Source organism: Rhagoletis pomonella, unplaced genomic scaffold (assembly GCF_013731165.1).
Source record: "Rhagoletis pomonella isolate Grant_MI unplaced genomic scaffold, Rhpom_1.0 Rhpom_scaffold_00008, whole genome shotgun sequence".
In the NCBI taxonomy this organism is placed as follows: Eukaryota; Metazoa; Arthropoda; class Insecta; order Diptera; family Tephritidae; genus Rhagoletis; species Rhagoletis pomonella.
In genome coordinates, this window is record NW_023458562.1 from 4,530,906 (window position 1) to 4,549,461 (window position 18,556).

At 33.4% G+C, this 18,556-nt stretch overlaps 1 protein-coding gene across 5 annotated transcripts in view; it reads right to left on the reverse strand.

Annotated features, from left to right (window-relative positions):
• The window catches only part of LOC118744127, a 230,360-nt gene that overhangs the window by 136,247 nt on the left and 75,557 nt on the right, over positions 1-18,556 (reverse strand). For all 5 annotated transcript variants that reach the window (XM_036476867.1, XM_036476864.1, XM_036476866.1 and 2 more), the window contains one exon: positions 5,495-6,690. In XM_036476867.1, the coding sequence (XP_036332760.1) occupies positions 5,495-6,690 (1,196 nt within the window). The remainder of the gene's footprint in view (positions 1-5,494; positions 6,691-18,556) is intronic.

An 18,556-nucleotide genomic window follows, 5' to 3' on the forward strand; every position in this document is an offset into this window, starting at 1 on the left:
TTTTTTTTTTGTTTCCAAACTACGAATTGTCAAGCATAACAACCAAGCAAGAATCTCAGCACCGTTGAGTGGTGTTACATAACTTTATGACTGTAGTTTATTCCTCAAATCCATTAAAATTAGCAAACATACGATATTTTTCCTAGTCGCTCTGCCGGTATCAGTTCATATTATATTTGTATTAAACTATGTGGATTATATGGTATTTACCTGCTTTACAATTGTCTAATTTAATATAATTAAAAAAATTAACACACGATTTAGAGCAGTTTTTTACCACTTCGGCTTGTATTAAACACATCTAAAAACCAAATAATCAATTATCAACACGAATGAAAACAAAGAGGGATTAAAAAATAACGAAATCTAGTCAAGAATTATATTCTCTTCACCCTATATTCAGTTATAAAAGAAAAATGTGCGTTTTTAAAATTCGACTTTTGGCCGCCTAATTCGGCCAAATACCCCTCTGTGCGTTCGTTGTATTACAAAAGATGAGGTGTCAAATGAAAGAAATTGGCCTCTAGAAAAGCACTAATGTTTTTTTATTAATAGGGTTGCCATCTGTTAATAAAATTACTATATTCAATCATAATAAGCGTAGACATAAGTTCTGCACCGTCACTGTCAAACGAAAAGATTTAGCCTCTACATGTGCAATAATGTACTACTTTTCTGAGTAGGGTTGTCACCTATTAAAAAGTTAAAAGATTTTCGACGTTCGTTGGATTAAAAATTATATACCAAATGAAAGGGCCTGGCCTTCGCATGTACAAAAGCTTTAATTTTTTTAATAGGGTTGCCACCTAATTAAAAATTACTATCTTCTAAACGTAGTATAAAGGAAAGTCGAGATAATTTGACCACGCTAATCTCAAAAACTACTGAACGGATTTATACGAGATTTTTTAAGTATAATCTGTATCGATAGGAATATTATCTTTAGTACTTTAAATTCCTATAGGGTTTCCACCTGACTAAAAAATTATTATATCCGCACTATTCCTTGGATTACAAGAAATGGGGTGTCAAATAAAAGGGCTCGGCTTTTAGATGTTCAATAATGTATTACTTTTTGAGTAGGACTGTCACTTTTTAAAAATTATAAGATCTTCACCGTTTGTTGGACTAAAAACTGAGGTACCGAGTGAAAGGATATGGTCTCTGCATGTGCAATAAGTTTTTATTTTTTGTTTGAGTGCGGTTGCCACCTATTTAAAAATTATGTATGTATAATACGCGAAGTTAGTGACATTATGACATTAGATTTGCACAGTTCATTCAATAAAAAAAAAATTAAGTGTCCAAGGAAAAGCCTTGGGCTTCCGATTTGCATAAGGTTTTATTTTTCGAAGAGGGTTTAAACCTGTTCGAAAAATTAAAAAATGTGGGTTGTTCGTTAGATTACAAGAAATGAGGTGTCAAATGAAAGGGCTTGGCCTCCAGATGCGCAATTATATATTATTTTTTAGTAGGGTTGCAACCGGGTTAGTTGTCAATCGCGCATACGAGGACGGCAAGTTATAATATATACTGGTTATGTAAGCAGTAACATTTTTGCCAAAAAAATGGTCTTGCTAGATGGTGCCAGGGTCGAAATATTTTGAAAACCCGTATTTATGCTCTGATTTGTTTCACATTTGGCATGTTTACTTGAAAACCAAGTCAAAATCCACTACTACCAACAGTTGTAATTTTTTTTTAACTGAATAACGGATACAAATCTAAAAAAACCTTTTTAAAATTTAGACTTTTTCAATTTTTTTTTTACATTTTGTCATACGAGCGTTACGAAACGCCAGATTGGAAATACACATATGCACACGTACCGAAGAAATGTTTCACTGTCGGAAACCATCGTCCGCCGCAATTGTGTGCACTCAGACGAATTTCACTGCGGCAACTGAATACCGCAGTCCGCTGTAATTCTGTGTAGAACTTATATCATGGAAATTTTGTTCATAATTCTTTAGGCTCCGAACGACACCGCCGCGCAGATGTTTTCGTCACTCGGAACATATACATATGTATATGTACAACAGCTGTCAAAATAATAGCAGCAAAATTTAAATGATATTAATTGCAACTCCTGTTTTCTTATTGATTTTTAATAATTTTCATTTAAAATATAGCTCCGGATCATGGAAATCGGTTCACTATAACATATAGCTCCCATACAACTGATTGTTCAGATATGTGGTTTTGCGTTACAACTCATATTTTATTTCGTAATATTTTTTTATAATAGTAGTTTATACACTGCTTGGACCTGAATTTGGTGTACGAATGGCTTTTTAATACCTTTTTTGTACTGTGAAAGCTGTTGTTCGTTAAAGTCAAAGTGACTGAGTAATGCTTTCAAATAGGCAGCGGTCTATACCGCGTCTATTTCACATAAGTTGGGAACCAAAAAACACAAACCGAAAATCTACGCGCGTGATTACTGTTATATTAATTGATAAAAAACATCGAAAATTTTGCGAAAAACTTTTATTCATCATATCATTGTCTTCGGAAACTCCTAAAAAGAAAAATATTTGGGCAATTCACAAGGTGTCGTATTTGTCGTGTTTGTCGTGAAGTCATGATATTTCATGACAGTTGTAAAAATGTTATTATTGTTTTGTGAAGAAAAATAACACATGACGATACAACTCTGCAACCTATGTTTATTCGGTGTTATGTGAGGTTAAGTGCTGAGATATAATAAATAATCGTAACAGGTGTTCACAACCGTCGTGTTTTAACACAACTTTTGTTAGGAAAATATAACTTCACAACACCTTGTGAATTGCCCAATTAAAAAGCTTTGCAATAAATTAAACAAGTTTGTTTCGTTTGTGGTAAATTCGTTTTGAAATCAGACCAGCGTAAATTAGTCTCAAATAAAAATGCACTAGCATGCTATAAATGGTACTTTTTGCAATCTGAACCTGCACAAAATAAATACACTCCTGAATTCACATGTATTTCGTGCATTAGTGCGATGAATTTTTGGTGGACAAAAAAACGATTTTCGTTACCATTCGGTTTACCAATGATTTGGACAAATCCCGGAAAACACGAAGCTGAAAATTGTTATGCATGCACCAACAATACATTTGGTTTCAATCAAAAAAGTAAGTAAATTTAAATAAAACCATGAAATTTTGTATAGTTTGCCCTCACCTTAATCGCCGAGTGTATGAAATAGGTAAAAGTTTCTGTATGTTTGGAAGGTACCACGCCTAAGTATAACCAACCTTGGAAAGTCTTTTGCGTTTTTAAATCGGCAGCTGAGATAGGTCGATCTTCCACTCAGCCATCGATATATGCATATATATGTACGTACATATACTCATAAATATTTGATTCAATAGATCGGTCTTGTGTCGTCTACAAAGGTGTACCGAGCGCTCATTTAGCTGTTGCACATAGTGATGCTTTAAAAGTTCCAAATCATCCATCCGAACTCGAAACTGTCTATGATTGCAAACAGTCTATGGCAACGCCATTACCACTTGATGATGGATCTGATTACATTCCGATTGAAAACAATTTACCGTCTTTCATATCCCAAAAACACCTAAACAGCATGGTGCGTAAATTAAATCTCTCCCATAACAACGCAATGATTTTGGCATCAGAACTGAAAAGCATGAATGTTTTAGCACCAGGAGTAAAAGTAACGGCCTACAAACATAGACAAGATCCGTTTATGCCATACTTCAAGTTATCGGAAGATGGCACTCAGGCTTATTGCATTGATTTTGCAGGTTTGATGAATGAAATGGGAATTACTGACTATAAACCCGAACAATGGCGTATCTTTATTGACGCATCAAAGCGAAGTTTGAAAGCTGTCTTGCTCTATCGCGATAGTAGCAAGAAACCCGTTCCCATCTTGTATGCGGTTGGAATAAAGGAATCATACGAAACAATGCAATTAATATTAGATTGCATCAAGTACGAAGAGCACAGGTGGCGCGTGAACTGTGATTTTAAAGTTCTCCCACTACTATCAGGCATGCAAACGGGTACACTAAATACTGTTGTTTGTTCTGTCATTGGGATAGTAGAGCCAAATGCAATCACCAAATGTGATTGGCTAAAAAGAAAGGAACAATCGATTGGTAAATTCAATATAGTTCACGAGCCCTTGATAGCGCTTAACAAAATCATGCTTCCCGATTTACATATCAAACTTGGTGTTGTTAAGAATTACATCCAACAGTTGGTTAGAGTCAACGAAACTGCATTCCTATATTTGAAAAATAATGCCTTTCCAAAACTTTCCGTTGAAAAAATCCGTGAAGGTAGTTTTTTGATTGTATATGAGTGAAAATCTCTCAAGTGGTTGTAAACCGAATAAAGTGATTTGTGCGAAAATATCTTGACCGTCCAATTTTGGGTGGCCCATTTGAGAGATTTTCGCTCATATATTTTATTATATCTCTCTCTTGCTTTAAGAGCCCTATAATTTTTATTTCAGGTGTGCTTAATGGGCCGGACATCAGAAGATTAATGAAGGATCAAGGCTTCTTGGAAACTCTTGATGGCACAGCAGCCGTTGCAAGGGATGCAGTTCGGTCTTTAATTAAACACGTTCTGTGTAAAAATCGTACACCAGAATATGCCATTTTTATTGCGAACTTGATGGAATCTTTTGACGCCTTTGATGTGCACATGTCGCTTAAAATCCACATGCTACACAGTCACTTTGACTTTTACGAGCAACAGCTTTCAACAGAAACCGAGGAGGTAGGAGAGATTTCACCAATCCATTATGTGTTTTCAGGACCGATTCGCTGTAAAACGATTAACTTCAATGTTGGCGGACTTTTGCTGGTCGATCGCAGGAGGCAAAGGATATTAAAAAAATCATTCGAGCAATAGAAACTAGCAAAATATGCCAAAACGGGATTGAAGAGAACCCAAATTTAGGTCCAAATTGTATATAAACTAATATTATAAAAAAAATATTACGAAATAAAATATGAGTTGTAAGGCAAAACCACATATCTGAACAATCAGTTCTATGGGAGCTATATGTTAAGTGAAGCGATTTCCATGATTTTCAGAAATAGCTAAGGTAATATCAAAATACAGTCACGTACAAAATTTTAGTAAAATAACCTTAAAACTGAGGTAATTATTAACAAAAATTTAAGCAGATTTTCAAGCACTGTTATCTCGAAAACTAGAGCCAATCTGGAAAAACAGAGGACGCCATTGAATTTAAAAGATCCCAGTTAAGTAAGATCAGTTATCAAAACCTTTGCCCAGAAAAAAATTCAAAACCTGAGCACAGTGTTTTAAACGACGAAGTTTGAAATATGAATTTATATGGTTTTTGTTAGATAGAAAGTTATATTTTTATAAAAAAAATAATAAATATTAAATAAACAAAAGAAAAAATTTCAAATTTTGTTTAAAATGTCGCCACCCTATTTATTTTTCCACCACTTTATATTAATCATTGCTAATCATACAGTATGGAATACACTATACGTACCGATAGTTCTTCAGCATATTGTTCCGCTTTATTAGCTAAAGCTAAAAGGCGACTTTGTTCAATGCCCAACAAATTAAGAAAGTAAGTTCCATCTTTTTCAGCATTCGCTATAATCGATTCAGTTTTTTTTGGTTTCAACAAAACTTCGATTTCCATATTAACACCGTTTGATGAAGGTATGCTGCTTATTTGATGTGTGGATCTTGGAGTTTCTTTGCGGTCAACTTCATCTATTAATGATTCAACCTTACTAGAATCTAATAAAGCTTCATTTTCGGAAGTTTTATGAGGAGAATTTCTGCACTGACTTTTTTTGGGCGAAATGATAGGTAACTGAGCTCGAAACTCTTGGCTTAGATGACGTAGTACAGGCAAATCAACGGTATTGTTGTTGACAGTTGAGATGTCAGTTGATGAAGGAATTTGCCGTGGAGATGTAGATGCACTTAATTTTTTTCTAAATTCAGTATAATCTTTACTTGGAGTAAGTTGTTGAAATTTACGAGCTAATTCCGACGAACTATCATCTTCCCGAGACGCGAATGTGCTGCTGCGTACTTTTTTGGGACTGTAAAAACCCTGTGCTAACGCTGCGGGTCCATACAAACGTTCTACCCTCTGCTGAATAAAACTAGTATTGCGACGATCTTCCAGCCATGGCGAATCACAGCGCTCGCATTCATTGGTGTCTGATCTGTTAATATTATACTGGCCGTTCAAAGCAGGTATTTTCCGGTTTGATACATCACCCCTTCCATCATCCAATTGTAGAAGAATTGGTGGTGCCAAAGAATTGTTTTTTTTACAATACTGAATACTATTTGATGATGGGCGAATAGGAGATACCTCGCGTGATTTATTTATATCCTGTCGTATTTTAGAATCATATGTTGTAAGATTTGAATATCCGTTCACGCAGCAAGCTAGATTCAGGTAACTGGGCTTTTTATCAGGACTGGTATCAGATAAATTTAGGAATTTATTCGAATTCGAGTTTGACGAGTTATATAAGGCACTTGTTGGGTTGGCATTTCCAAGAGGCTGCTTCAACACCATCTTCGACCCAAGTCCTGCACAATTTTCATTCATTTCAGGGGATCTCTGAACAGAACAGCGATCTCGTATATTTGTCGTGAATTCTCTAGTAATGTCTTTAACAGAAATCGGTGTTGGAAAATTCAGGCTTCCACTTGTATCTATTAACAATTAAGGAAAATCAAATCAATAGCAAATATATCTTAAACAATATGGGCATGAAGAGAACACACATATTCACACTGTTATAACCACTTACAAGTCTATTTTGCGCTGGTAATAAAAGTATTGTAACCGGTAACTAAAGTTCCTGTCAATTTTTAAATTCTTTTCGCTTTCTGTGTACCTACTCTTGTAACCAGTAAATTTTGTTACCATATCATAAGCTGGTAACAAAGTATTGTCCCGTGAAATATGCAATGCCAGAATTTCCACAATTCTTCATAGCTAAATGGCTGAATATTTTAACTACATTATCAACGTACCTAGAATCGCGGTGGTAAGATCTGGTAACATATTTTGGTAATAAAATTTACCGGTTACAAAGTCTTCGGTAACGTGCAGAATAGACCTGTTGAAGTTAAATCTCATTGCCTTCACTAGCCAGTAACAAGTACTTTATTCAATTTGTCTGCTATTAGTCTAAGAGCTAGCAACGTTTTCGAGAGAGAATTTCAGGACAGCTGGGTTTTTGATTGACATATCTCTCACTCCCTCGGTTAGCGTGGGAGCTATGTGGCAGGCGGTAATGGTTCCTTTGACTAGTGCGCATCGTATATTTACAGTTAAAAATGCTAATATTTTAAATCATATAGTAAGGCTAATTTTATTTTCATTGGCTTTAACTTAGCTTTTAGAAACGTAGATTTATTATTGCAGGCATGTCCGTTGTTGCCAACATTGTGCCAGACGTCATTTTTTATTAATAAAAGTTAAATTTTTCAACTCATTTTAGTAAGGCTCAAAATTTAATATGATGTTGTTTGAGTACTAATGAATCTAAAGTTAATTTGCCAGACATTAATTCGGTTGCTAAAGCAAGAGCCAGACCGATTTAAAGCTGAAAAGCATTACGCTGGTAGTGAGGGAGATAGTAGCAAAATAGTGAATTTTCATAGGATTTTAGTATGAAAACTGGAAACTATAACTACTTATCTAATGTTATCATAAATCTTAGTATTGGAATATCAAAAATAATTTTTTTTTTCAAATACATACGTTAAGGCAAATAAAAACTTAAAACATTTCAAAAAACACAACTTGTCTAGTGTCAGAATAAAGCAAGAAAAGCAAGAGAAAAACACAAACATTTTGATATTTATAACATTATTATAACATTTTTATATTTATAATTGTGTCATAAAAAACACTGGCTTACAACAAAAACGCGCACTGGATGCCACTATCCAATTCCTATGCAGAAGCGCTTGCTGATTCCGCAAATCAAGTATTTCTTCTAGTGATGGGAAGTATCGAGTACTTTCAGGAATCGAGTACTTCGGTATCGATTCTTTTAAGAATAAGGTATGTTCGAAATAATCGAGTAGTTTTTTGTACCAAAACTTTTTTTAGTCGGAATTTGACTTCTGCCAACACTATTTTATTTCGTCTTATTCGCATATGAATTTGGCAGCACTTTTTCACGTTTGAACGCAAACAACTCTTTTTGTTTTCGAGTTTTTGTAAAGTAAGTTTCTGCCCCTGAATAAATGTCGCAGAGATCGGACGTTTGGATTTTTTTTTAATGAAACAAAGGATATAGCGCATTGCATAATCTGCAAAAAAGGTTTAAAACATAATGGAAATACTACAAACTTAAGAAAGCACTTAGAGCGATTACACCCAGTGAAAATTTTGCGGTCACGCAGGCAAGAGCAGGCCAAGGAATCGACGGATGGTGTACAAATTTCTGGTAAAGTTCATTTCTGATGTGCAAATAGATACATATGTGGAATAAATTATAATTTAGAAGTATTTTCAGTAAGTGTTCAGTCTGAGGCAGTAGGTGATGAAGTCAGTTTTGTGGTGAATTTCATATCACAGGTAAATTAAGTCAATTATAAAACTGCAACTAATTTCAATGACTCACAATTGGCAGATCAAATTAATTTATTGGAAAGCGACGGTGTTCGACCATTGTCCACAAAAACTTACGTCAATTAAAGCTATGCAGTAAAGCAATTGCTCTCACACGGCAACGAAAAGACAGCATTAACCAAAAGCTATTAAAATTTGTTGTTTCCGACTTGCAACCATTATCAATCGTTGAAAATGTCGGGTTTAAAGAGTACACATATTCATTGAATGCCGAATATTCCATCCCTTCTAGGAAACAATTGTCAGAACAACTATTGCCTAACCTATATAATAGATCGGTGTTGGACTTAAAAAGCATGTTGCGGGATGTAAAATATGTTGCCGTGACCACGGATATGTGGACATCAGATTCCTCGATGTCATACATAACACTAACATCTCATTTTATTTACTCTGGTGAATTACGCTCTTATGTAGGGCAGTGCCCGCCAAAAAGAGAAAAGTCTTAAAATGAGAGTGTATTAGTTATGAAACAAAAAATGAGAATGTGTTGGTGGTAATGCACGGAAAAAATTTCTGTGTTGTATTACTTATTATAAAAACTTTGGTATGTTTTTTTGCCGTTTTTTTCATTGTGCACCATTTTTTTTAGATCTAAACAACATCGAAAAATATAATGAAAGTTAACGGCCCTAAGAAAGGAAAAAGTTGGTAACATTTTGTATGTATTGTACAAAATTATTATTATTTTTTTATAATTTAATGGCCTTTTTCATAAAAAATAAAGTAGGTTTAAAGGGCTTTATAAATTGACGTTTTCATACATTTTTCAATTTATAAACCTTTTATAAAGCTACTTTATTTTTTATGAATAAGGCCATAAGTGTGGATTTCTGAGCAAAAAAGACAACGTGCTTCGAGCACTCTGAATATTAAAAGAAAATTTCGTTGATTTCAAGTAGAAATAAAATAAAAATATATATATCTAATATATATTTATTTTAAAATTAGGTAAAACTTGACACTTAAGAACAATTTAAAGTAACGATTAAACCAAAAGATAAATAACAAAACATATTGTATGTTTTAATTGAGGACTAGTCTGGTATTAAAAAAAATACATAATTCACAAAGTTCTTTTAATATGAAGAAAAAACACGCCTTGGTACCATATACATACCTATTTCTAGGGGTGTATGAACGAAAAATTGTGTTGTAAAATTTTTTAATGAATATTCATTCATTCTGCTCAGTGTACCTACTTTATTCAACAACAATGCGTCATCAACCTGCTTCGCCTATTGTTTGCATGCAACTAAATAAAATTTGTTGCTCTTCTACTCTTTCTGTTGACCTTCGGATTGTGTACGTGTAAGAAGCCGATTGTGTACATGGGAAAGGCCGAATATAGTTCGTTTCCCAGGAAAGTGTTTGGCGGGCACTGATGTAGGCATAGTTGCCAACTTGGTGCTTTAAGCACTAGATTTAGTGCTTTTTGAAAATTAAAACGCCAAAAAAGTTACTTAGTGCCTAGTGCCTTTTTTAGTGCTTTTTTTGAACTAATATTACTCCGAAATAGTTAAAACCTGAAATAATTTGAAATGCGGAATTTACAAGAATATACAAATCTAAAATATAACCATGATTGATAAAAAGCTGAAACAGAAAATGCTAGTACGCAGGCAAGTTAGGTATTTATTTTTTTCATTTCTAATTATTTGTACAAATTTTGATTTTTTGTTACCTCCTGAGTAAATCACACCGTTTCTGGGTGCTGAATCAATTGTTAGATATCCTAACCTTAAAGTTAGATATCCTAACCTTAAAGTGCCAAAAAAAACGGTTTTTTGAGGTTATATAATGAAAACATCAAATTTTTTGCTCATTTCTACTTAGGGCATCATTTTCGTTTGTTGCGATTCGATTTTGGTTCTCGAGATATACCAGCTTTAATGGGCAGTACTTCGGTACAACGTCATAAACATGAGTCATCATAGCATGTGTAGAGGCTATTCAATCGTTATGAGCGAAAAAGTTTTGTGTATTGATTTATGTATGTATTCTTGTAAATATTGCTAATTTTTTCATTTTGTTAAATACAAACTGTTATGAAAAAAGCATCCTTTGATTAAAAAAAATTTGGTGCTTTTAGTTTGGTAAAACGCCTTTTTTCCAAGTTTTTGGTGCTTTTTGAAAATCATAAGTTGGCAACACTGGATGTAGGGATGCACACAGTGTTGCCGCGCCGTCCCAAGAAAATGTATCACCGGCCAAGCCAAAAATGTATCCAAATGTATCCAATTTTTTACGTATCCATCTCATAATTTGTAAGAAAACCAAACATTTTGAAGAAAAAGACATAATTTAACCCATCCTAAGGACTTGGACTACGTGTATATATATTTTTATATTTCATAAAATCAAACATTTGTAATTTCAATTTATAAATTACATCTTTTATACATAAGTATTTTGCAAAGTAAGTATAAAAAATAGTAATTAATATGTTACATTTGTACCTGTACACTATGAAAAGTGTGTGTAAAACTACTACTGAAAAATATCTATTTTTCAACAGGAATCTGTATAAATATACATACGTATAAGATGTTCAGGATTCGATTTTGAACTTGAGATCTTTAAAATATACACATAAATATACACATGAAATGTTTAAAGTTGCAAAAAATTTTGAAACTAAAAATACATTTCCTACAAACAATAAACATTAGGGGATTACGTTTACTCTATTTTAAATATTTTATGTGTTATTTTGCGCTCTGCGACAAATTTGATATGTTAAAGTAAACAGGCAGTGTTTAATTTTATTACACGGTGTGCAAATTTGCACACATTAAAAGAGGAAAATGGTTACCTTTCTTAATATGCCCAAATAAACAAAAAAAAATTAGAGTGTATTTAAAGTCTTTTCAGTAAAATTCATAAAAATTAACTTAAATAAATCAAATTTAGTTTTTAAACAGTGTATTTTAAACTACATTGAGATCTTCTTTCTTTTTATATTAACAAACGAAGATATGTGATATGCAAGAGATATATTTAATTCATATATATATATTAAGATCTTGCTTAAAGCATTTTTTTAGCTAACTAAACAATTGCGCCTAAAAGCTTAAGCAGACGGCAGTGTTGATCGGGATTATTTGGGACTTAATCCGGATCAACTGCAGTTGATTCCCGAGTTGATCGGGATTAACTGGGACTTAATCCGGATTAACTGCAGTTAATTCCCGAGTTGATCCGGATCAACGCTGCCGTCTGTTAAAGCTCTTATTACACTGCTTTGATGAGATCTCTTCATATGTTCATTGCTTCATTCACAAAAAATAAAATGCTCTAATTTCACGCTTAAGTAGCGATTTTTATAACATTTAGAAAACGTCATTAATGAAAATCTATTTTTGAACGAAAAAAACTTTATGGAAAATATAAAATGTTGGCCTATTTAAAAAAGTATCCACATTTATACTGACAGGAAAAAATAAGTATCCCGCAAATATTCGTCTAAAAATGTATCCAATTGGATCTATTTAGATCCAAACGGCATCCCTGCTGGGGGAGGTGAAGTGAGCTGTACGGAGATGGCATCGTATACATATTAACCACTACACACTTATTTTCAAGTAAAAATGCGTGTATGTATGTGTACTTTTGCGACAACTGAGTCAGTGTGGCATCAGGCCACCAGAAAAAGCCAATTTTTCCAAAACAAAAGCGCCAAGTTTTTATTATCATGTTTAATAATTTTTTTGATTCAGTAAAAAGTGTATATACATATCCATTTCCTCACGTTTTTATTAACTAATTAATTTCAATACATTTATAGCAACGCAAAACATATTTAATTTACCTATTTTTCACATTTTATTCAGTAAATGAATTCCATCTTAATGTAGAATATTAGTGTATAGTGTATACATACATACATATGTACCTATGCATTCGGTGTCCTTAAATTTAAAAAGCATCACTAAATACCGCACCAAGCATTGAATTCCAATTATTTTGGCTTTTTGGTTTCCCAAAAGCACTAAATTTAGTGCAAAATGCACGACATTGGCAACAGTGAGCTGAGCACATCAATGCTCAAACAGTGATGCCAGACCAAGTATTAAGTAAATGCGCTATGTATATTTTCCTTTTAAAGCAAAAGTTCTAATTGGCGAGGGGATTGATTTTTGGTTCTTACATAGAACACTGATAAGTTTCACAAACTTATCTTAGGACTTAATTAAAATAATCAACATTATTTGTACACGAATATATTTGTGTTCGTATGAAATAGTAGCTTATGTCGGGAGGCTGGCGTTAGTAAAATGTACCATTTCCTATATTATTTAAACCACAAGGAATTTTTTATGAAACTATACGAATATTGACTTGCTAGCATCGCCATTAACATTACCGTCTTTTACGTTTATTTTCCAAGAGTTCTTCAACGACTCGGCGCCAGTGAGTCTTTCGCAATCGTATGCTGCGAATGGTTCATTATACTAAAGCCAGTCTTCCGACATAAGCTATTATTCTATACGAACACAGATATGTATACTTCCTAATAGGCCCAATACCCATCCCTCGCATGAGTTATTATCGGTAAAAAATTGGGTATGCTCAAATCTGGCATCGCTGCAGCAAGCCAGTGAAACAGTGTTGATATTTTAAGTACAATTGTACTTTTTTCAGTACAATTAATTTTAAAATGTACAAAAGTACAATTTTCCGATTTTAAGTACAATTTCAACATCAAAAATACTTTTTGTACCATACGCTCGAATCTCTTCTAGCACTTTGATTCTTAATCCGTTTACATTTAAGTAAATGGATATACCTATATTTCATATTTGCTACAAAACGAAATTATGAATTGTAATTTTGAATGTAAACATGATTGTGAACAGTAATATTAGTGATGTGCGTTATGGTGATTGCGATTTCTTATCACCGGCGGGTGAAATATCCCTCATCGCTATTTATTTTGAAAAAACCTTTGGAAATGCAATTTACCTAATGGCGATTCTGCAGAAATAGAAGTAATTGAGCAATTCGGGGGTTGAAAGTAAAAAAATTTATGTAAATTCCATGCGTTGAAATTATAAATTTCCCTTGAGGATTTCCATTTTATCGATAGTGATCTCATTTTATGTTCATTAATATGAACTGACCTATATAGTGTATTAATGTTTTATCATCATTTTCTTCATCTTTGACAAAATTACACGGTCACCCGGTATTTATTTTATTTTTTTAAATAATTTTAATTATTTTTTTTTATAAAATTGTAGCTCATTATCAAACAAAAACCTTGCAAATAAATCGAAACTTGAAAGAATGAAAAAAATCAACAAAGTTTCATCACATTTTCACAGTTTTTGTTCAGAATTTGTAGTCATGTTTTGGGTTAACATTTTTGTAGCCCATTCATTCTAGTATAATAAGGTGCAAGTTTGAAGTGTCTAGAAAATACCATTGATTTTTTTAAATTTTTCTGTTTGCGGTGTTGCGCACTTTCTTCCATATAACGAACGTTCGGATTTTATGTTATATGGATGAATGCGCGTGTAGCGTTGTTATTTTTTATTCCAATATTTCAAACTAAGCTTTATTTTATAGTTTTTCTTAGACAATGATAAATGATGTACACAAATTTCAGTATGGAAAAAAAGTGCAACACCTTCAACGAAAAAAGTTCTCAAAAATATACGCGAATTGAATGTATTATCTCGATCATTTAAACATCTCGGACTCGCCCACCACTAAAAATGATTATTTAAATCTAAAGTATATATTAATGATATTTAATATTTGCTTTAGAGATGGAATTTCGACAAATTTGTTTAAACAAAAATGTTAAGCGCATATGCAGAATGTGGAAGCGGGATTCTTCTGCGTTTCTATGTTTCTATCATTTATCAGTTTAAGCACATACGATTAAATGTAAAAAAAATATTTTTAATTGCGGATCCGAAAGAAATATTTATTAGTTGCATTGAGTTACGCAAAAATAGTGCTGAAAATCAATCGATTGTGCTGAAGGTGCCGGCTGCTTCCGAAAGGGCCGAAAATGGCACAATGCACACTTATTTTCCATCAGTGTCACACATACAATCTCACTATTCCGTTGACTTCGTTTTCCCCTTCCGATAACTTTTTGCTTCTGCGCTTGCCCAGCACCGCTGTGCAAAGCTTTGCACGCGCAGTCGCCCGCGACACATATGTGCTGATTTGGGCATCCCTACTCTTATGCATTACAAACAAACGAGGTTTTAGGTTCGTTTTTGTTACGGACAACGGATCTTATATAAAAAATGCTATTAAAATTCATCTTCGGAAGGAACATCTGACCTTAGTCATCAATGACGCAATTAAATCCTGTGTAGATTTTCATAAAGTTCTAAAAAAATGTAAATTGTTGGTTGGCCACTTTACACATAGCACGCAAGCTGCCCAAAAATTGAAACACAACGCAGCAAATGGGGTTTCCAATATTAAAAGTGAAGCAAGACGTCCCCACAAGGTGGAACAGCTCTTTGATTATGATCAAGAGATTAGTCAAAATTAAGGACGGTTTATCAATCGCGATTTCGCTTGTCTTCTGCACCGAAATTTGTGGACGGAGATGAATGGAAGATTTTGAAAAATGCGGCGCACCTTCTTAAGTTGTATGAGTCATTAACATTATCTCTATCGGGTATGAAAAACTGCACACAATATTTTGTATACTATCAACTAATATTTCACGTCTCCAGGTGAAAAATATCCAACGGTATCCCAAGTTACTCCTTTAATAAATGGTTTAAAACATGCCCTGAAAAACATAAATCCGGAAACTATATGCGCAAAATATCTCAAAGTGGCACTTGCTGAAGCAACTGACCGACGTCTTGGAAATTTGTATTCAAATGATATTGTGTCGAAAGCTTGTTATCTTAATCCGCGTTTTAAAGCCGTGCCGTACAAAATAATTTATCTGCGGAAGTTGAAGCCATTCTCATTAGAAGGCAAAGCGTGGTTTCGTCAACATCGGCAATAGAGAACACAATAGAAGATGCAAACATAGTGTGTAATATATGGTCACATTTTGACTTACAGGTTTCTAGATCTCTTACAATCACTTATCCAAAAACTTCTAGTGAGCTATCAGTGCAGCAATACTTGGACTTACCCTACGCAAAAAGAACGGGCGATCCAATAGATTTCTGGCAAACGCATAAAAAGTTCTTTTCCTAACTTAAATGAATTAGCCTTCCTTCAACTTCGGTGCCGTCTGAAATATTTTTTTCAAAAACAGGGCAGATTGCGAACCAAAGACGAAACCGCTTGTCGCCTTAAAACATTAATATGATAATTTTCCTTAATAGCTGCAATTCGTTTTAAACTAAAACGTATTATTTATGTAAACTAATAAGCATCCCAACGGGACTGAAAGTAAGTTGCTCCCCAAAGGAGCAAGTAGGGAGCAGTACAAAAGCAAAGTAAAAAATAAATTTTTAAATTTCTAGCAATGCTTAGAAATAAATATCATTTTGAGTAATAACAGAAAATATATTTTCTTTTGAAAAATAGTTAATTTATGTACAAACATGTATGTACATACATACATATGTATGTATACCACATAGAAAATAAAAACAATAAGTACTCAATAAAGCCTTCAACTGGTTTACAAAAACCGTTATTTATTAAAACAAAAATGTAATTTAAAAATTAAAATTGCATGCATCGTTTTTTAAATGCTTTAGTTGAAGCGCTCACCAAGGGCTTCTTTGGGAGCAGCAAGGGAACGTTTCTTTCTAATGACACCCAATGTTAATATATAATGAAGTGTGAAATTAGGAAGGGAGCGCTCACTGCTGAATATGGGGCGCTCCAATAGCACTAATGGAGCGCTTCTCCTCCGCTCCGTTGGGAAGACAGAAGTGCTGTGAAGTTTTTGTTAATTTCTTGCTAATACTCGTACTTATGTAGATACATATGTAAAAGTTTGTTAGTAACTACTAGTCACCTATTTTTATAAGCTTTGAGATATTAACATATAAAATTATTGAGCTTATAGCCAGATATATATAATTTTGCCAAAACTCTATGTACATACATAGGTATGTGTACACGTTAATACCCGCAATAGAATGATTTAAATAAAATGATATGAAATCGCTTGCAAGACAAATACATATAACTAGATTCCGTTTCGGATTCTGAGCTCGTCGACAAAACACGTAAAAATACTATGTGCTAGTATCGATTCTTAGTGCAAGCATCAATACTGAGTACAAGTATCGCTAGCAGCGACTCGCTACTGAGTACAAGTATCGATTCTGAATACAGGTACTGATTCCAAATATTGGTATCCATTCTGAGCACAAGTATCGATTCTGAGTACAAGTATCGATACTGAGTGCTGAGTACTTCTTAGTACTCAGAATCGATCCTTTTTAGAATAGAGTACTGTCGATTCTTTTCAGAATCGAGTACTTACTACTTTAAGTATCGATTCTGGTCAGCACTAATTTTTTCCATAAATAAGTTTTCGAGATATTTGCAATTTACCGTTATTCAGCTTAAAAAAATTTAAGAAAGATATGAAATATGAGCAGCAAAGAATGTTAGTCATAATGTTGGGCACACCAACACAGTCTCATTTTGTCGTGGTATTAGTGCGTCGCGCTCAGTTATGGTTGCCACATTTTTATAAATGTACTAAAAGTTGTATTTTTCGTGCATGGGTCTTTTGGCCTATTTTGCTAATACATATAGTGAAATAATGAATCTTGGAAGTTTTTATTAACTAATACTATTAGTTTATAGAAACTTTTACATACGAAAAATTGAGTACTTTTAAAATTTAAATGAGTTTTACCATTTGTTTAATACCTGGGCACCGTTTTATTAGCATCAATTCTTAAAAATGCTGGCTGGCCAGATGGTTACGGTGTTTAGATTTTATTATTTTCATATAAATAGGTATTCAGTCCTAAAAATAGAGTATAACTTATAAATATTATTCATTAAGTATTTTTGGGCATAAACCAGCATTTACATTTCTCTTTCAATTTCTTTAGGTAGAAAAAAATTATTCTAAAATAAAGTATGCAATTTGTGCCTTTTTTATAAAAATCATGGAACTTATTATAAAATTAGTGAACGTTGGTCAGCAAGTAAGTAGTCCATTTTATATTTTTTAAAATTCACACGGCATGAAAAATACAGTTTGCTTATATTAAAAATACGTAGTAATAACAGCATAATGGACATTGTGGCTTGTTGGAAGTGCTTTGAACTATAAACTGTAGTTTTTATATAGAGTCGCACTATTTTGTGTTTGAATCGTAGCAAACGCACGCAAACAAAAATCTAAGAACAACACACCACCTTTTGCTTTGGGCATTTTTTGTAAATTTCCTACACAAAATGTGGCAAGCCAGTGCTAAACTTACGAGGAAAAACAATCAACAGCCGAGCGTGACTTTACCTGGGTGAAATCTGCAAGCAGACTAAATCGAAATTCGCTGCTTTGCTTCTGTATCAGTGTTGCCATTTTAGCCGTTTTCCGGCTAGATTTAGCCGGTTGTGATAGCAAACAGCCGGAAAAATTTCGATTTAGCCGGCAGCCGATTTGTTAGCCGTTTTGAGAAAAAAATTAACCGTTTTTAGCCGATTTTGCTATTTGTCTTATTTTCTTAAATTTCAAATATGTATATGATGCTTTCCATTTCCAGACAACCGGTCAGGTACGAGCATGATTTTTAATTTCGACCAAACTCAAATACATTGTTTGTTGGTCCAAATAATGAGACACGTATTTTTTCTTTTGGCTCGGAAAAATTTTTCGGCCGAATTAAACGCGATTTTGTTTTTAAGGCAAAAATCGATTATTCGAATTGACAGTGAGAATTTTTTTTTTTTTTAAATGCCCATAACTTTGTCAAAATTTAATAGATTCCAACAATGTTTTTACTCAAATGTCAGTAA